The sequence below is a fragment of the Emiliania huxleyi genome (genome assembly GCF_000372725.1).
Source record: "Emiliania huxleyi CCMP1516 unplaced genomic scaffold EMIHUscaffold_48, whole genome shotgun sequence".
Classification (NCBI taxonomy): Eukaryota; Haptophyta; order Isochrysidales; family Noelaerhabdaceae; genus Emiliania; species Emiliania huxleyi.
In genome coordinates this window covers 342558-361266 of record NW_005198391.1, presented here as the reverse complement: position 1 = coordinate 361266, position 18709 = coordinate 342558, and the positions used below count along the sequence as shown (strand labels likewise).

Here is an 18709-nt window from a genome sequence, read left to right as displayed (position 1 = left end):
GGGAGACTGTCGTCACGCGCACGCCCTCGCGCCGAAAACAGGCGCGATCGCCGCCGCGCGAGCAGAGCGTCTCGCACCGCGCGCGCCCAAGCTCCCTCCTCCCCGTCTCTCCCAGGCGCTCAAGGTCAAAGCGGCCATCCGCGCGGGAGAGATCCTGCTCGAGCCGACAGTCATGGTCGAGCCGCCGCGCTTCAAGGGGCATAAGCGGGACCGGAGCCGGCCAGCGCGGCAGGCTCAGATTGAGCAGAAGATGAAGGAGATGCCCGCGCTAATCGAGGAGTACCGCGTCGAGCGCCGCGAGCGCCGCGAGAAGCGTAGGCAAGAGGAACGCTTCAAGTAAGCCGGGCGGTGTGGAGCGTGGAGAGCTCCCAGGTGTGTGAGTGTTAATGTACTACAAAGGAGCACAGAAACAACACACATGCTCTGGGGGGATGCCGCACGCGTCCACACGTAGTCGAGACCGAGAGGCTGGAGTGGTCGTGCTTGGTGCTCAACCTCCCCCTCGGACTCGCTATAACCCCCCTGGTAGAGCGGGGGGTACGGGTAGCGCTGGTTGGTGTGGGGTTGTGCTGAGGTAAGGTAAGGTAAACGTCTCCACACACACAAAGTGGTGGGGCAAGGGGGGGCCACCCTCGCATCTCCACGCCCGGACACGGGCAGGAGCCCCACGGCATTCAAAGTGCAAGCACCGGGGCCCGGTGCCGTGGGTGAGCAACCTGCACCCCACTCCCTCGCTCCCTCCCTCTCCCAGACACAACCCGCACACAACCCCCACAGCGTGGACGACTACGTGTTCAGAAACACCAAGCAGCGAGGCGAGGGTGAAGGGGTAAGGGGCTGTGTGGGGCAGAATCTTCATCCGGCTTATCTGTCAGACTACTCCATCTAGCCTGGGGGGTCGCAGGAAGGGGGGGGCAGAAGGGGTAAGATATTGGGTGAGGCCAGCAGTCGGACACCCTCCCGTCGTCGGAATAATCCTCGGAGCGGTCGGCGTCCTCGTCGTCGTCCTCGGTCTGCATCGCCTCGCCAGCCGTGAACCTGAACACGGCGGCCGGCGCCGAGGCGCCGGCGGCCGTCATCAGGCGCATGACCATGCGGTCGCGGCATGCCGTATCAATCTTGCCGCGCCCGGCCAGCTCGTTCGCGAGCCAGTCCGGGGCGACCGTCGTCGCCACGGTCCCCTGGGGAACTGTGGCGTACACCTTGCTGGCTGGGGCCGCGTCGATACCCGTCGTCCCTCTCCGGGGGCAGCGAGTATTCGACCCCTATTTTAGACCCGGCCTAACTGCGCGCCTGCGCAGCTGCAGACCGCAGCCCGGCCATCTCACGTACTCGATGTTCTCGCGCAGCTGCGCGCGCGGGCGCTGGCCTGCGCGCGCTCGGCCTCGTTCGCGGCGCGCTCGCCAGCCTCCTTCCGTCCTTCGCCCGGCGCTCCTTCTGCCGGTTCTTCTTGGCACGTGTAAAATTCTTCTTGGCCTTGCGTGCCGCGGCCTTTGCCGCAAGCTGCTCATCAGTGAGCTCCTTCTTCGGTCGGCGCGGTGCGCTCGATGTACGAGCGCTCCGCCGCCTTCACGTTGCGTCCACACGTAGTCGAGACCGAGATGCTGGAGTGGTGCTGGTGCTCAATCTCGCTAACCCCCCTGGTAGCGCTGGTTGGTGGGGTTGTGCTTGTGGCGGGCCTAGTCCCTAAGGCTTAACCCTTAGAGCCGTCGAAACGCGGCCTACACCCTACGCGCTACGGGGGTTACAACTACGCGGCTTTAATGTTTATACGTACGGTACCCGCCTCGGCTTTACTCTCCTACACGCGTCGCGACGGCCGGCGGTCGGTACACGGTAGAGCGGGGAACACCGCATGATATAACACACCGGGCACAAAAACACAATTCGGGGCTCGGCGGTGTGTGGTAGAGAAATGACTCTATTTGAGACTCTTACACACCCCATACGGCTCTACAGCCTACACCGCTACACAGTAGGCTACACAGCTACACGAAGCACGACCCACCTTGACGTCTCCATCTCACTGGTTGGGCCTTTCGCATCTCCTCGACTCGCTGCAGCGGCTGCAGCATGCTCCAGACTCGCTCGAGCGGCATCGTTGCCGTCTTGGCCTCGCAATCGTTGACGCCGAACGTCAGCAAGAGCTGCTCGTGTCGCGCGCCGAAGGTGCTGTTGCCTCCGCATCGGTATCGCCTCAGCCAGGCCTGAGAGCGTCCCTCGGTGATGGCGCATTCGCGGCGCGGTTGCCGCATCTCGACGGTATCAGACTGCAGCGGCCGCAAGCCGCTCGAGTGGCGACCTGCCGTGACTAGCTGGAGGCCCGTGATGAACTGCACGCTCTCGCACTCCTCTGGGTCCTGAACGCTCGGCACGCAAAACTCGGACGAGGCTGCCAGCAGCCGGTGTGGCGCCGCCGCCGAGACTGCGTAGAAGAAGTGCGTGTACTGGTAGCCGAATTGGAAGTTCGTCTTTTCGTGCTCGCTGCCGGAGCCCAGGCGCTTGCCCTCTCGCACAGCCCGCACCGCCCGCAGCCGGTTCACGGGTCTGGTGAGGTTCACGGGTCTGCCAAGGTCCACGTGCCGGAGCCGTCTGCCTCGGCTGGTCGGCTCTCTGGGTCGCTTGCCGGCCCCAGGCTGTCCGCTCGGGCCCGCCAAAGGAGGCCGAGTCAGAAGCCGCCTGCCGCGGCCGTTGGTCGGCTCTCTCGGCCGCTTGCGCTGCTTGCAGTCTGCTCTACCATTGCACATCTTCCCTGCGCCGCGGTGCAAGTGCCCGACGCCGAGATACACCGCGCAGGTCGCCTCGCTGCCATCCGCCCCCATGCGGTGAGTCGCGCGTGGAATGCGCACCAGGTTGGCCGTCGAGGAGAGCCGCATCCCTCCGGCAAAGAGCTCGCTGAGCTCGCCGGCGTGCTCGAGCTCGCCCCTCCGCATGGCCCCTCCGAAATCGGCGGCACTCAGATTGCCCGGCAGGGCGTTGCCCAGCGGCAAGACGTGGGAAAACGAGTTGAGCGAGCGGAACCTCCTCCCATCCTTGTCAACGTGAAGGTAGTGCGCAACTTCCTCGAGGTCGATCGTGCTGTTGAGCGGGGATGGGCCGCAATCGTACTGCATACTATACCGCCTGTTGCGCATCTGGGGCTGGCAGAAGCGTCCCCCGTAGCAGCCGACTGAACGGTTGACAAAGATTGGCTTGCCGATGAAGCCCGCCACGCCAATCCAAGGCGAGATTAGGATGTCGGAGCCGGCTTCGACGCGGGACGGGCGGACGAAGAGGGCTTGATTTCGGCCCTGCAGCCACGGCGATATCAGGGAGCTCCGCCACCCCGACCACGCCCGTAGCTCGGAGATGCCACCGTCCGCGGTCAGAGTGCGCGTGAGGTGCAGCTTGCTGAGCGAAAACTTGCAGGACATGCAGATGTATGTGCAAAAGAGGCGGCCGTCGACGTTGAGCAGGCGCATGTCGATGATCGGCTGGCGCCACGGAGGCTGAGCGCCTCCTGACATGCCGGGTGGAACCTTCTCGCGCCTCCGGACCTCGTTCCAGTCAACCGTTGGGAGCACGGCCGCCCCGCTCGTCTGCTGCGAGCCGGCGCACGACGGCGTCGAAATCTGCCTGTCTGGGTGAGAGATGAACCAGGTCCACGCGAGCACCTGCAGCCGCTCGTCGAGCACCAATAGCGCGCTACGGGCACGAGGGTGGCCCAATAAGCAATATCAGCTTCGAAATCGTGCGCAGATAGATGTACGTCTGTGGATGGTGGGTGGGGCGACAGCCGGTGCAGCGTGAGTGGTGGAAGCTGACCTGTGCTTGAAGAATGCAGTCACGCTCATGCGATTAGGCCATTTGCGAAAGATCGGACTCAAGCGATCGCATTGGTGGAGCACGTCTGCCCGCACCGCGGCGACGAAGGCGCAGCGAGGGCAGAGGTTGGGCGGTGCCGCGACAATGCTCGGGTTGAAAAGCTTTGCGGGAAGACTGGAGCTCTCTTTGAGAAAGCCCTCCTGAACGCTTTCGGGGCCGGTGTGGTTTCCCAGGTCGAGCGACAGAGTGCGAACCTCGTTTGAGATGGGCAGTAGCCGAGGCGTCTGCTTCCTCAAGTAGGCGGCCGGCGGCCATCCCGATTTGCTAAAGCCGTACAGGCGCGAATTGTCGTAAACGAAGTAGCCTGGCGCCGACGAGCGCCCAGGCGGCCAAAAGCCGGCCGGGCGGGCTTCATCACGCATCTTTTTGGGGCGGAGAGCGTCGCCAGCCACGTTCTCGCGCAAGTTTCCGGGATCATCACGCCCTTACGCAGCCCTCCATTTCTCAGGCCCCTTAAAGTTTTGTTGTAAGTAAGGGGAGAGGGGTGTTGGGTGTTCTCTCTCAGTGTATGTGGCTCTTACGAACGTACGAAGGTGGACTGTTATAAGGGTTTGCTTTGCGATGAATAAATAAATAGAGCAGACATCTCCCGGAGAGATGGGCGACGCACGAACACAGTACACAGAGGCACAGTGCGCACCCCGCCCCGCTCGCAGGGCGTGCATCACACAGGACTGTGTTTTCCTGTGTGATTCCTCGGTTTCTGGGGACTCTTGACAGAGGTGTGCTAGTCGCTACAGTCGGACGGTTCGCGATGAGGCAGGATTGAGCACGTTTCTTCTGTCTTCTACCCTTATAAGTCTCTCGTGTCGGCGCCGACGCTCTTTTAACGTAGAACGTCCCAGCCGAAATCCGCCCGCCGACGATCGATCAGTCCACAATCGTCGGCCCGCAGCGACCCGCAGCGATGGATGCCGCCGCCCCCCCGGCCCCTGCGGCTGACGCGCCGATGCACGACCGGCCTCCGTCGGATGGCTCTCCGGCCTCTCCGGCCGCTGACGCGGCCGCCCATGCTGCTGCCGATCCGGTCCCTCTCACGCTCAGCGATATCCGCACAAGCTACGACAACTTCGAGGTCGCCGGCTTTGGCCAGGTGCAGCGACCACCTGCTTGCCTCCATGTTCACGCTTCGCCCCCCCCTCCCCCCCCGCCCCCCCCTTCTGACGCCGCCGTCTGACCTTAGGTGAGGGGCACGACTACCCGCCTGGAAGGCGCTCTCACCAGCAAGTCACCCAGGCACCAACTCCTGGGCGTTTACGCTTGACTACGAAACCATGCAGTGGATGCAGCTCGATCAAAACGGCGACGCCAACAGCTGGTCCCTGGGCGAGTTCCTTGCGCTCAGGATGAGGTGCGAGCCATGATGCTCGACCCAGCGTGCACCAAGTCGCTCACATTCCGTGAGTTCGTCAACGGGCGACTGCGATCTCGAACTCCGACAACTGGACTGGTGCACCAGCCGCGGAGGACGATGGCTCCCTCGACGACATCCCTTCATCGACGGACGCCTTCACCGCCGCCGGCCCTGGGCCATCCATCGCGGCCTCCGACTGGCTGCCGCAGCTCACACCCTAATCTATCTGCCTTAGGCACGGAGCCAACGGAGCCATCGCGCACGCCCGCAGCATCGCATGCTGCTCCGAGGTCTCCCGCCGAGACCGGCTCGGCGCGGGGTTTGACTGACGTGACTGACTGATGAGTGCTTGCGAGAGAGAGATGTTTAGCAATGCTTGCGATGGATGATCTCCGACACCCAAAACCAAAATGCAAATGCGGAGTGGAGCCCACTTCGCGTGCAGATCCTGCGTCTCTCACTGCCCGAACAGCAGAGGCGGGTACCGCCGCAGGTCCCACACTAGTTCAGACTTACGGCACCAACGGCGCCAGGGAGTACTCGACGCTGCTGCACAGCAGGCGGCGGTTTCTCTCCAGTGACCGGCGGGCGCGCCTCGCCATGGCGCAGCTGTTCGTTTTGTGTTTTATGTACTCGACCGCTGCTTCACCCGTCGCGTCCAGCTGCTCCTCCTCCTTCGAGCAGCTCACTCCGCCCAAGCTCCGGAGCAAGCGCGCCCGCTTTGCAGACGCGGTGCACAACTCGACGGCAGAGGTGCAGCCCGCACGGAGTGTGTGGGATCTCATCGTCTTTGGTTTCGAGCTGGAGATGCTCAAGCTGCACATGCGCGTGCTGCACCCGGTGGTCGCAGGCTTCCTCGTCACCGAGGCCTCGATTCGGTTCCAAACGGCAAAGTCCAAGCCGACGCTGCTCTCGGATGGCCTCTCGGCCGGCACGCTGCCACCGTACATGCGCGAGAAGACTGCGGTTCGCGTGCTCGGTTCCGATGTGGCGGAGTCGCGCTGCAAAGGGCGCGTCCTCATAGGCGGGTCCCAGGGCGGCGTGCGCAAGCGCTACTCCGGCCGATGCTTCCAGCAGCAGCAGCGGCTGGCCACACTGGAGATGTTTCTCGAGCGCGCTGGGCCGGACGACCTCGCGGTGGTCTCCGACGTGGACGAGATTGCGCGGCCCGAGGTCCTCTCCTCGCTCGCCAGCTGCCACCCCTACTCGCAAGGCGCCGGGCCGATGGAGGAGGGCGGCGGCCTCCTCCTCTCTGCGCGGCAGTTCAAGTTTGGCGTGCACTGCGACACGGGGTACGTGTGGTACGAGGGGCCAAAGGTGTACGCCGCCCGCTTCCTGAGGCGCGAGCAGCGGCAGCGCCCGTGGACGGCGCAAGGCTTCGACGACTTGCGACGCGTCGGCGCCTTCTCGCTCGCCACCCGGCCGCGTGGCGCGTGGCACCTCACCTCATTCGGATCGACGCTCGAGCTGCACCGCAAGCTGACCTCGTTCGGCGCGGCGAACCTCTTCGCGCAGGAGGGCGCCCTCGACATCGACCGCCTCACCGCTTGCACTGCCCGCTGCTTTGAGCTGCTCGACCGCGGCGCTCCCTCCGCCTGCCCGCCTCTCGCAACTAACCGCTCGCACGGCTGGCGCAAGCGGATGGGAGGGCGGCTGCCACCGCGGCTGCCTGGCCGCCGGATCACGCAGCTCGCCGGCGCCGAGCTGCCCCCGCCACTGCTCGCACACCCAGAGGACTTTCCTGCCTCGTGGTTCGCGTTTCTGCAGCCACCGCCACAGGCGGGGATGTGATGTGATGTTTGGTGTGATTACTGATTGAGATAGATTGCTTGATGGGGCTATAAGAACGTGATCCCAAGCTAGGGCTGGGGGAAGGACAGACGCGTCCCCAGCAGGATATTGAACGGCGCAAGTCACGGTGAGGGCCGCGTGAGGGCCACGCGCCTCGCCGCGCGCGCAATAGTCCATAGAGAGGCGCCCGGAGAGAGTCCTCTTAAATAAATAAAAACGGTCAAACACAAACTCTGAGACGAGATGGGATTTAGGGACATGTGTCCCCGCCCTGCACGATCTTGGTGTGAGGGATCTTCAATCCGTCCCCTCACCTGGTGCTGGGGTCGGACTACGGCTTTACCCGACACCTAGAGAAGAGTCTTCAAGACTTCAGAAGAGCAGCAAGAGTTGGGGCTGCGGCTACAGCTGCGGCTGCGGGAGGGGCTATGGTCGCGGGAGAGCCGCTGCGCCGCGTGGGCGCGCCTACACCGCGCTTGCTCCGCTCGCCACCTCTCGCAAAGGTCCAAAGACATAGCCATCACCTCCTCTTGGAGCACTTATTCTTATAAATAAATAACACGGACACACACCAAACTTGGAGCACTTGGAAAAAGAAAGAAAGAACAGACAACCCACAAGGGAGGGATGGGAGGACGGCAACGCCGCCACCACACCGGGATTTTAAGGAGAGGGGTGTGATGCGCTAGCCGTCGCCCACCCTTGGTTGGGCGTCCCCCACCTCTTCCTATCTCCCTTCGCAGTCTCTCGCCGCTTCTCGCTGCAACCCTTCATGCCACCTCGCCGGTCGTCCCACTCTCTTTACTCTACCCGGGTGCACTTGGAGCACTTGGAGTGCAGTTAGTTGCCGGGTACTTCCTCTGTCTCGCTCTCTTCTGCTTCTGCGACGGCGCCGCCGCCTGCCGCTCCCTTGTTCTCGCGGCTTCTCCCGCCTTTCGGCGCGACTCTGCCCTCCTCGCTGCATATCCTGGCCCCTCGAGTCTATCGAGCTCTCCTCGCGCGAGCACTTGGAGGGAGGTGGTAAGCGGATATCTGAGGAGATCGGCTTTCATGCCACCGGTCAAGACGCAGATGAAGAGATCGCGCCGCGCCGCCGCGCCGCCCTCTGGCTCATGGGCGACTGCCGTCGACGAGCCACCCATGGCGGAGCCTTCCGCACCGGTCGTCACGGCTGACGTCGAGGGCGAAGCCGGCAACGTCACTGCCGCTGTCGTTTCCATCGACGTTGGAGCGCTTCTCAACCGTGGAGGCGAGCTTGCTCAGGCCGGCCTGTGGCTGCAGTCGTTGCGCGCCTTCGACTCGGCGGCCCAGGCGGAGCCCGGAAACGCGAAAGCGCACGAGCAGCGCGCACAGGTGCTCCTTCAGATTGGGCGGCCCCTGGAGGCAGTGCAGGCTGCGGGAACGGCGTGCACACTGCGACCCGAGTGGGGAGACGGCCGCCGCACGCTTGCGCGCGCGCAGCTTGATCATGGAGAGGTGGCGCTCGCGCTGAGCAGCTTTGACGCCGCGCTCGGGCTCCTTCTCGATAGCGGCGATGCTGACGACGCGCGCGAGTGCGCTGATGAGGCGTTTAGCCCCCCGGTGGCGATGTCAACCCTGCAGCCGCTCATGGAGCCCCTCTGACTCTAGGCGGAGCGGGCTGACGGGATCGCGGTCGTCACAGACGTTCGACAGCGACTTCGCGAAGCCGGAATAGATCCCGAGGTTGGCGGAGTGAACCGCGAGCCGGGTTTATGACCCCAGAGATATGAGGCAGCAGGTGTATCAATCAACTTAAAAACACAAAAGCACAGCGCCGACGATGCCCCCGCAGGGCTTCTCTCCCGCGGCGCGCCACCCCAACCGCAACCTTGGTTGTTGGTAAAAAGTGCTCTTTGTTTATTGCAACCCGACTTTTTGGTTTTTTGAGAGCGTTGCGGTGTGCACCGACACACTCCGCACCCACCGCGAGCGACCCCCCGCCCGACGGCCGCCGAGGCCCGAGAGGGCACTCACACTCCACAAGCTCACAACGAGTACTGGCCGCCCGCGAGGCCGTGCGGTAGGGCTGTTGTCACCACTGCGGGCGGGGCAACGGGCGGCAGCTCGACTGGCGGCAGCGCGCGAGTCCTCTGCATCAGCTGCTGCACAAACTGTTGCGCGGGCTTCCCGGGTAGGGGGTTGCGCTCCAACGAGAAGAGCGCGGCGCGCAGTTCGAGCGGATCGAGGCCACTGGTGCCCCAGGCTTGCATTTGCGCCTGCGTGAGGCTTCGCAGCTCGGCCGAGGTCATCAGTACAAGCTGCAGCTCGTGGCGGTTGCACAGGCGCTGGAAAGTGGCCGCGTGAGCGTCCGGGTCGCTCAGGGCTGTGGCAAGTCGGTTGTGGACGTGCCAGAAGGCGCGTTCGTTCCACTCTCTCTGCTGGGAAAGATCGACGGACCCCGTTGCCGCGGGTGTAGAGGCTCCCCGGGCTGGTCGCTCAGCGGCGGCCGCCGCCTGACTGCGCATCCGCTCGGCCTGTTGCACGCGTAGCTCGTGTGGCCGTTGGACTAGGTCGCCCATGCGGATCACGAGCATCTCGGACATGCCTCGTAGGGCGGGTGGCGTGTCGGAGTCGAGGTAGGCCTTTGTGTGCGCGACGTACTCCTGCTGCAGCAGGCTGTCGGAGAGCCTCGTCATCGCGTAGTCCCGACGCGAATAGAGCTCATGGGACGGGAGCGGGCCGCCCTCGAGGAGCGCGGTGGCGATGCTCTGCTGCAGCGTGCAGTACTCGTCATAGACGGCCTGCTCGTCTACGGTATTGGCGTTGCGCCATGCACGGTTCTCGTCCCGCATCTTGCGTACCATACCAAGGGCGGAGGTGACAAACGGCCGGCTTCCGCTGTCTTTTGCTGCGACTGCCTCGAGCTTGCGCAGCATCTCCTCAATCTCAGTCTCTCTGCCGCTACCGCAATCGCCCTCGATGCCACCGCCGCCATCGCACCCGCCAGGCGGAGGAGAGGCGGCGCTCTCGGCGGGGGATATGAACGGTGGAGATGGCTGCACCTGCAGCGGTGGCTGTGCAGGAAGTGCAGGAGGTGGCGGCGGCGGGTGTGGCAGCGGTGGCGGGGGTGGCGGCAGGACGGGCACGAGGTCGTTGACCGACCCGCGCTGAGGCGGCCGGGCTGAACTGATTACGTCGACTACCTGAGGTGGCAGCTCGAGCGTCCGAATCATTTGAGAGAGTTCTTGCAGGGGCTGTTCTGCGTGTCGGCGTTGGCGGGTCTGAGTGCCGCCGTCCGAAAGCGCCGCCGCGGCTGGCGCCGCCGCGGCGAGGGCCTGCCGGCCGAGCGCCGCGATGGCCTCTGCCTCCTCCTCGTCCTCCGAAAGCGCCCGGTTGCCGTGCCGTACCGTAAGGTCGGGGGCTGTCCTGATGCCCGCCCCGCCCCGCCCCTTACCACGCGGCCAGCTCTGCCTCGTGGGAGGGCGACGGGCGTCGTCGTCGTCATCGTCGTCGTCCACAGCGGATGGTAAAGCCTTCGAGTACTGGCCTCCACGCGAGAAGCAGCCCATCTGCCAGCGCCGCCGGCTGCGCCAGCCCAGAGCGACCGCAAGGAGCAGGGCGGCCAGAGTTATGAGCTCAAAGACGAGGTGAAGCGACAGGCTCTGCGCCAAATGGGCGTGCACCAGCGTCAGCCGAGCAGCCTCGGCCGACGGCAAAGGCAGTCGGCGCATCTCACCCGAGGAGGCGGAGACCAGCTCCCAGACGCCGGCATCGGCATCAACAGCTGCAGTAGCCTGCCCCGAGTAGAGGCACGAGCCGCCGTCACCCACAAGAGCAAGCACCAGCTTGGACAGCTGGGCGGCGGCGATGCCTCCCGTGTTTGTGTGCGCCCTCGCCGCCTCCGCGTGCTCTTCGGCGGCTGCGGCTGCGGCGACGCGCTCTGTGTGCGACGAGTACGGCGAGCCGTGCGACGACACGGCGGTGAGCGCCTCCGCCTCCTCGGCATCGGTGGGAAGGAGGTCGAAGATAGCAAACTCGCCGCCGAGACGCAGCTCGACGAGCGAGAGGCGCACCTCGGGCGCCTCGAGGCAGCTCGCGAGGTCGGCGATGAAGACGGCGCCGAGTAGCTCCTCGTCCTCGAGCGGGTGGGAGGCGAGCCGCATCTGGAGTCGGATGGCTGCGGGTGCGGGCGACTTGAGCTGCGGGGTCGCGGCGACATGCGACGCAGCAGAGAGGTGCTCCCATCCCGCAATGTGCAGTGGTTGTAGCTTGAACTCGCATCCTCCAGGGCAGGCCAGCTGCTTCAGCACGGCGTGAGTGCCCGACAACGTCCCGTCTATGGTGCGCCAGCCACCGTGCGACGCGGCCAGCTCGGGATTGCACCACGAGCACAGCGCACAGCGGCAGAAAGAGCAGCCCCACACAAAGTCGATCGCCTCGCACGTCGCGTCGCATCGCGGCGGACCGGGGTCATGCGGCTGGCCGAGCGAGCAGCCGCGATCGACAGCGCCTCCGCGCATACGCCTCCATGCCTCGCCGTCACCCGAGGAGGCATCCTTGCTTGCAATCGGGTAGAGCGCCTCGCGTACTGCGCCAGGCATCGGCGGTGGCGGTGGCGGAGCAGGCGGGGCGGGTGGCGGCTGCGGCAGCGGCGGCGGCCTCGGTGGCGGCGGCGGCTTTGGCGGCGGTTTTGGCATGGGAGGCGAAGGGGGGGGCGGCGGGCGCGGTGGTGGGGGCGGTGGTGATGGAGGAGCCGTTCGGCAGAGGGCAGTTCTCTTCAGAGTGCATGGCACCTCCGACCAGCGCCACCCGCCGCCGCCGGCAGAGACGGGCTGCATCAGGACGGCGCACGCGACTCCTTGGATGGCGCGCCCGTTCCACCTCCGATCCGGAGCCGTGTTCCAGTGCGTATGACGAAGCGGCTGCCCATCGCCCCAGCCCCAGCTCCCGCCACCAATCGACCCCGCACGGTGCGCCTTATCGTTGCGGCTCGTCTTGCCGTGCTCGAGAAGTGTGCACCGCCCATCCGGTGTGAGGTCAAAGAGCGCGCACTCTGGCACCGCGTTGCACGCTTCGCAGCAATCCTTGACCGAGGCGCCGCTCATAATGCCATTGCCGAGCGGAACGCCCGTCACCGACACGCCCGACTCTGACGCGCACGTCCGGTCCGATGCACCTGCGCAAGGCCGATGCGTCGAGGGAGTCAGAGGCCGGGCTGGGGGGGGAGGGGGGGTGCTGGTGCGAACAAGATAGGGTAAGGTTCGCCTATCCAGCATCCGATGCCCGGCTTCCCCGAAGGTGACGAGCCGCACAGCTCCGCTGCCACCGCCTCCTCTGCCGCAGAGTCAAGCCGAGCAAGAGTTGCACCTGGTGCGAGCGTGCCACACCCTTTTGCCGCGTTGGCGGCCGGCAGGGCCGCTCCGGGGAGCAGGGCAAAGCAGCTGCCGCCCGCTGGAACCCAGCCACTCGGACAGTTTCCCCCACCCCCTCCTTTCGAGGCGGCGGCTCGGCGGCGCGGGATTAATTGCGATGTGGGCGCTGCCGGCTCCGCTTCTTGCGAGAGCTGCAGCGGTGACGGAGGTGGCGGTGGTGCCGCCATTTGCAGCTGTCGGGGGCGCGAGTCTGCGAGCGCGCTAGTCGCGGCGTACTCCCCAGTCGCATCGGCAAGTCTGCGGTACGCGAGTCTCCATCGCGCCTCTGGCCGGCATCGTGAGTCCCCGCTCCAGCTCAGGACGAAGGAGGCGGAAGAGGTGGCGCGAGCGCGCGGCGGCTGCGTAAGGGTTGCGGCGAGCATGTCTGTCAGGATTGGCGGCGTGGCCGCGCCTGCAGCAGGCCGCGCCTCCGTGCCTTGCTCAAATCCAATCAGCCGAAAAGAGTGCGTGGCGTACGGGTCCAGGCCGTCAACCTGAATGTCGCCTCCGAGCACATTCTCGCGCATCATCTGCCAAGTGCTGCTATCCTCGCCTCCGTGCTGATACTGCAGGCCCATGTGGGTCGTCGTGTGGCAGAACCGAAGCGTTGGGAGGCCGAGCAGGATGGCGGTGCAGCCGATCATTCCTCGCACCTCGGGCGCGAGGATTGGCAGCGGAAAGTCCGAAGGCGCCATTGTCCACTCCTCGAGGGTGTTGGTGTAGAGGTGCCACCCGGCGGCGGTGCGTGCCCGGACCTCAAATGCGTAGTGGCTGCCCGGCCGGAGTCCCGTGAGTTCGAGGCTGGTGTCGACGAGGTTGTTCGTTGCGAACCGCTGCATCGGCACGCCCTCCGCCTCCGCACCAGCTCCTCTGAGCTGCCTCCACCATGCGCCATACTCCAGCACCGAGACGCCTCGCGCAGCCGGCCAGCGCAGAATGACCGAGACGCACGTCACCGCGGCCGCCTGCAGGCGGACGCCCTCGCCGTCGACGCCGACCTGCGCCAGGGCGCTCAGGAGTGCGACGGCAGCCGCCATATGGACCGCTCGCTCTGCCGCCGGCCCTGCGCGTCGCGGTTCGCGGAGTTCTGCGGCGGGCGCTTCGTCCGACGGTTGTTGTGTCCGCCGACTTTGTCGATTTTTCTTTTGATAGCGCCTTGTCGTTGGCTGCCTTTTTTCTTTTGTTCCTTTGCTCGGCCGCTCGGCCGCAAGGACCGGTGTTGCAATATGTTGAGCGTGTGGGCGTTCGAGGATGCCGACACCAACCTCTACGCTCGGATGTACGACGCTGCCGACGGGCTCAAACGAGGGCGCGTCAATCTGGAGCAGAGCCAGCTGCAGCGCTCGGGTTTGCCGCTGCCGACGCTGCAGCAGGTCTGGCAGATAGCGGACACCGATGCCGACACCGAGCTGACGCGGCCCGAGTACTACGTGGCTTGCCACATCATCATGCGCCACCTCAAGCGGCAGGTTCCCATTCCCGCAGCTCTCCCGCCGGAACTCGCCGCCGCAGCGGCGGCCGCCGCCCAGAGCCCGCTTCCGGCTACCCCCTCCACCGGGCCCACCGAGGAGCAGCTGGCGCAGCAGCGGGCAGCCGAGCGGGCGGAGGCGGAGGCGGCTGAGGCGGCGGCACGGGAGAGGGCCGCCGCGGAGGCGGCGGCGGCGGCGGCTCAAGCGCAGGCGGCAGCCGAGGCTGCAGAGAGGCAGGCGGCCAAGGAGAGGGCGGCGGCGGAGGAAGCCCGGCGCATCGCAGCGGAGAACGAGGAGGCGGAGCGGGCGGCGGCGGAGCGGGCAGCGGCGGTGCGAGCCGCAGCCGTCGCCGCTGCTTCAGCGCCGCCAGCAGCTGAGCCGGCCGGCGCGGACTCGATGGGCGGTTTGGGCGGCATGGGAGGGCTCTCCTTCGGCGGCCTGCCGGCTGGGGGCCTGCCGGCTGGGCAGGGCATGGGCGTCGGTGGCGACGGCATGGGCGGGCTGGGCGGTATGGGCGGTATGGGTGGGAGCATGGACGGCTGGGCTGGCTGCGGCGCGAGCGGGGTGGGCCAGCTGGGCATGGGCCAGCTGGGCGGGTGCGGCGCGCCGGCTCCCGGCCTCGGAGGAGGAGGCCGTGTCGGCGGCGGAGGAGGAGGCAGTGTCGGCGGCGCGCTGGTCGGCGACGTGCTGCAGCCGGGTCCGCCGGAGGGGAGGTCGCACCTTCACCCGCGTCGCTCTCCCACACGCCGCCCCCCTCGCAGGCACGCGCTGCTGGTACGTGGATCAGGGCGAGAGGGTGCTCGTCACTGTCCTCAAGGTGCAGTGCAGCGCCGAGCTGGTCCTCGAGCCCCCCCCCCGAGCAGCGCGTGTGCCTGAGGGCGCGATCGCGCCCGCGTAGGTGCACTACGATGACGTGACGCCGTACTACACGGCCACAATGCCGAGCGGGATTGAGCGCTCCACAGTCCGCGAGAAGCTGACCCCCGCCACCGAGTCCGAGGCGGTGGCGGCGGCGGCGGGCTCGCTGCCGCCGATGATGTCACGCACGGCTGCCTCCTCGGCCGCCTCTGCCGCCCCAAAGCCGGCCGGCGGCGCCACCGCCCAGCTGGTGGAGCTCGTGGCTCGCGGCGGCGCCGTCAGGCGCGCCGCCGTGCTTGGCGCGCTCGCCCGCGTGTGGCACGAGGCGGCGCCGGAGCTCGTCCCGGCAAACCAGCGGCTCGACGAGTGGGCTACCGGCGCGGACCTCGACTCCGGGGCAGTCGTGCGGCTTGCAGCGGCGGCGGCGGGCCTCTTCCACGAGGCTGCCGCGGCGGGCGGCGGCGCAGCGGGCGGCGGCGCGCCGGTGCCAGCTTACTCCGCGCCGGCGGGCCATGGCGGGGGCGGCACGCCCGACGCGTTTGCGGATTTGGGCGGCGGCTTCGGCGCTCCGGCGCCGGCGCCGGCCCCCGGCATGATGGGGGATTGCAGAATGGCGGCCGGTGTGGCGGCCGGCGCCGGCACGACCTACGGCCTCGACGCGGCAGCGACGCACTGCTCCGCCCCTGGCTGCAGCGCCGACGTGTCGAGCACGCCAATGATCGACCCATCCGCCTTCCCGATGCCAGCGCCGAGCTTCGGGGCCGCGAGTGCGCCGGCCGCAGGCGTGGCCGGCGTCGACTTTGGCGGAGGCGCTGCGGCGGTCGGCAGCTGCGCGGGGGCCTACCCAGCTGGGGCGGGCGTGGGGGCGGGCGTGGGGATGGGCGGCGTGGACGGCTTGGGCGCCGCAGGTGGGCTGGGCGGTTTGGGAGGCGGGATGGGCGGCGGGTTTGCTGGCTTGGGCGGGGTGGGCGGCATGGACGGGGTGGGTGACACAGGTGGGATGGCGGCCGGCGGCGGCATGGCGGCCGGCGGCGGCATGGCGGCCGGCGGCGGCATGGCGGCCGGCGGCGGCATGGGTTCCGCGTGCCCACCTGGCTTTGGCCCGCCACCGCACGACCTCGGCTTTGGTCCAACCTCGACGGGCACCTCCCCTCCGATGCTTGCCAATGGGGGCTTCGGCGCGGACGCGGCCTCGCCCCTCGGAGGGCAGGCCGGCGGCTCGTTCTGCGGCGCTTCCTTCGGCGGCGCACCGGCCGCGGGCTTTGGAGCTTTCGATACCATGGGCGCCGCGAGCCGGCCCGGCGGGTGCGGCACAAACCCGACGATGGCCGACTTTGGTGGCGGGTTTGCGCCGGCACCGGCGGCGCCGGCACCGGCGGTGAGTGCTAGCTGTGGCCGCGGCTTGCAAGCTAGCCAGGGATTCACCGCGCCGCTACTCCTCCGTAGGCTTCCGGAGGGGGCTTCGGGGCAGATTTCGGAGGAGCCGCCGGGTTCGGGGCCGCAGCCTCTTTCGGGGCGGAGTTTGCGCCGGCTCCTGCCCAGGGCGGTTTCGACTGCGGAATTGGGGGCGGGATGGCCACGCCGGCGTGCCAAGGCGGAGGGTTCGACGCTGGCGGTTTCGCCACCAGCTTCGGCGACGGCGGCGCGGCGGGCGGCGCGGCGGGCGGCTTTGGCGGCGCTGTCTCCTCCTTCGACGCCGAAGGGTTCGACGCCGCGTTCGGCGCCCCCGCCTCGCCACCCGCCACGGCACCCGCCGCGCCCACCACGCCGCCGGCCGCGCCTCCGTCGGGTCTGCCACACTCTGGCGGCATCTCTCCGATGTCTGGCCCCGAGCTCATGCAGTACCGCTCCCTGTTCCACGGCCTGAACGAGGGGCGGCCAGTCTCGCGCTCGCAGGCGGAGGGCGTCTTTGCAAAGGCGTGCGCCGGGGAGGGAGGGGCGACGCCGCACCGTGTTGGGCACCCGTGCCCGCTGCCGGCAGGCGTCGCTGCCTCGCGACGAGGTTGACTACATCTGGCTGCTCTCCGACCTCGACATGGACGGCGCGGGCTTCCCTCTCCTCCTCGCACATTGCCTCCGCCCGCTGGCGTACCCGCCTGCTGGCATACCCGCCTTGCCCTGAGCCCAGCCCCCGAGCGCAGGCCTGCTGCTCGCGGACGAGTTTGCCGTGGCCTTGCACATCGCCGCCGCGCGCTTCAAGGGCGCGCCTCTGCCCGAGGAGTTGCCGCGCGGTCTGATGCCCGACGGCGTCGAGTTCAACCCGCGCAACAGCCAGGTGGAGGCGGCCTCCGTGGCCGCCCACAGCGGCGGAGGCGTGCCCGGCGAGGCCTCCGCCGCCAAGTCCCGGTGGCGCATGGGTGGCAGCGCGTCTAGGATCGCAACCGGCCGCAATGCCGCGCCGCCGCCGCCGCCGCAGCAGCAGCACTACGCCCACACCGGCGGAGGCATGGCTGGAGGCGCCTACTCGCGCGCCGGCGTCCTCAAGCACGAGAAGAAAGCGTGCGTGCTCCCCCCCCCCCCATCCACACACACACGCCGCCCCTTCAGAACCCGCTAGTACCCCTCCCTTGGCGCCAAGGAGCGGTTCGGGCGAGCGAGGCGGGGGCCTTAGGGCGTTTAGAGGGGCAACGTCGCCTTTAGCCGGGGCCCCACCCGCCCCTGGGGACCAGGGGTTGTTCCCCCCCCCCCCCCCCCCGGCCTCGCAGGCGGCACTGCGTGCTCGACGGCCAGCGCTTCTCCATCTACAAGGGGCGCGGCGACACAAAGCCGCAGCTGGTGCTCCTGCTCCGAACCGACGTGCAGCGAGTCTGGCCCTCCAACCAGACAACCTTCTCGCTCATCCTCGACCCGAACCGGCCCGGCGCCAAGCAGCCAAAGAAGCCGGGGCCGCAGCCGCCAGAGAAGCTCGAGTTCACCGCCGAGACGCCTCACGAGCTCAACTTATGGGTCGAGACGCTGCAGTCCGCGATTGCGGCGGCCAGGAGGGGGTGATGTGTGGCGAGGAAAGCTGTGGTGTGGACTCGTCGCGTGTGCTCTGGCGCAGGAAAGCGGAAGGGGGCGAGGGGTGGAAGAGCGGACAGCCGCGGAGCTGTGGAGGGGCAGGGGGGTCGGAGCTCGGACACGGCGACACGGGGGGGACACGGCGGAGCCGGGCCCGCGGGGTGGGGACTTTGGGGTGGTGTCCCGTGTCCCCGAGGCCGAGCGTGGCCCCCCCGAGATTGCCTTGGTTTGCAAACAAAGTGTTTGACGCTTTTGTGAGTACGGCGCTAGGACTCGCGGCAACACACAACGTAAGGGGGGGCACACAAATCCGTGGAAAAAGGTGTGGGGCATGGCCATGGCCAGACGAGACGCGTTCGCGGCTCTGGCGCTCACGCGATGATTCGAGCGCGGATGCGCGCCGTGGTGATGGGCGGCAGCGCCCTCGGCTCCTCGAAGAAGACTCCGCGGATCGGCCCCTTGATCGAGTCCTCCGCGTCCTCGTCCTCAAAGCCGCTGCTGCTGCGGTACGTGGGCGTCACGAGGGTGCTCATCGACTCCGAGTACTGCCGGCTGCAGTCTCGGAAGAGCGCGACACTGCTAGTCTCGTCGCACACGCCCATGCAATCGTCGCGCATGTTCGCGTCGTCGCCCGCATCGCTCTCCTCTGCCCAGCGCTGGTACGCCTCCGCCTCGACGTCGCCGTCGCCCTTGTCCGGCAGCGTGTCCACCTGCGACATGTCGCTCGCACCGCGCGTGTACGAGTCGCACCGCCGCGCCGCGCTGCCCCGCTCGGGGGCGGGGGTCGCAGCCGGCACAGCCTCTGGCGGGGCGTGCTGCGCCGCCGCCGCAGCAATGGCGTACCCGCAATCAGCACCGCCGGCAGAGGCCAACCGGGCGGCGGTGGTGACGGCGGTGAGGCGCTCGGCGGCGGCGGGGCAGACGGCGTGCAGCCAGGGCAGGGCGAGCTCGCAGACGCCGAGCATGTCTGGTCGCGAGGCGGGGTCGATGACGAGCACCTG

General features: G+C 67.6%; 4 protein-coding genes across 4 annotated transcripts; 3 read left to right on the top strand and 1 right to left on the bottom strand.

The window, feature by feature from the left end:
- Positions 1-5818: 5818 nt before the first annotated feature.
- EMIHUDRAFT_103327 (hypothetical protein) lies at positions 5819-7009 on the top strand (the record flags this gene model as incomplete). The annotated part of the gene is made up of 1 exon (XM_005767730.1): positions 5819-7009. One exon carries the CDS (start codon positions 5819-5821, stop codon positions 7007-7009), a length of 1191 nt encoding a protein of 396 aa, XP_005767787.1.
- Positions 7010-7926: 917 nt separating this feature from the next.
- Positions 7927-8792, top strand: EMIHUDRAFT_436798 (hypothetical protein). Its single transcript, XM_005767729.1, has 2 exons — positions 7927-8575; positions 8639-8792. The coding sequence occupies exons 1-2, from the start codon at positions 8060-8062 to the stop codon at positions 8744-8746; spliced, it is 624 nt and encodes a 207-aa protein (XP_005767786.1). The 5' UTR covers positions 7927-8059; the 3' UTR covers positions 8747-8792.
- Positions 8793-13607: 4815 nt separating this feature from the next.
- EMIHUDRAFT_451730 (hypothetical protein) lies at positions 13608-16574 on the top strand (the record flags this gene model as incomplete). The annotated part of the gene is made up of 5 exons (XM_005767728.1): positions 13608-13850; positions 14319-14547; positions 14612-14667; positions 14749-16086; positions 16155-16574. Coding segments are annotated over 5 exons (2286 nt in total), but the record flags the coding sequence as incomplete, so codon positions are not given.
- An 890-nt stretch (positions 16575-17464) lies between these two features.
- On the bottom strand, positions 17465-18538 carry EMIHUDRAFT_436795 (hypothetical protein). Its single transcript, XM_005767727.1, has one exon. The coding sequence runs from the start codon at positions 18045-18047 to the stop codon at positions 17649-17651; it is 399 nt and encodes a 132-aa protein (XP_005767784.1). The 5' UTR covers positions 18048-18538; the 3' UTR covers positions 17465-17648.
- Positions 18539-18709: the final 171 nt, after the last annotated feature.

Coding starts and splice junctions, on each gene's coding strand:
- EMIHUDRAFT_436798 (XM_005767729.1), top strand. CDS start 8,060: ATGCCACCGGTCAAGACGCAGATGAAGAGATCGCGCCGCGCCGCCGCG. Junction 8,576..8,638: donor CGCGCGAGTGCGCTGATGAG/GCGTTTAGCCCC, acceptor CTCTGACTCTAG/GCGGAGCGGGCTGACGGGAT.
- EMIHUDRAFT_436795 (XM_005767727.1), bottom strand. CDS start 18,047: ATGGCCATGCCCCACACCTTTTTCCACGGATTTGTGTGCCCCCCCTTA.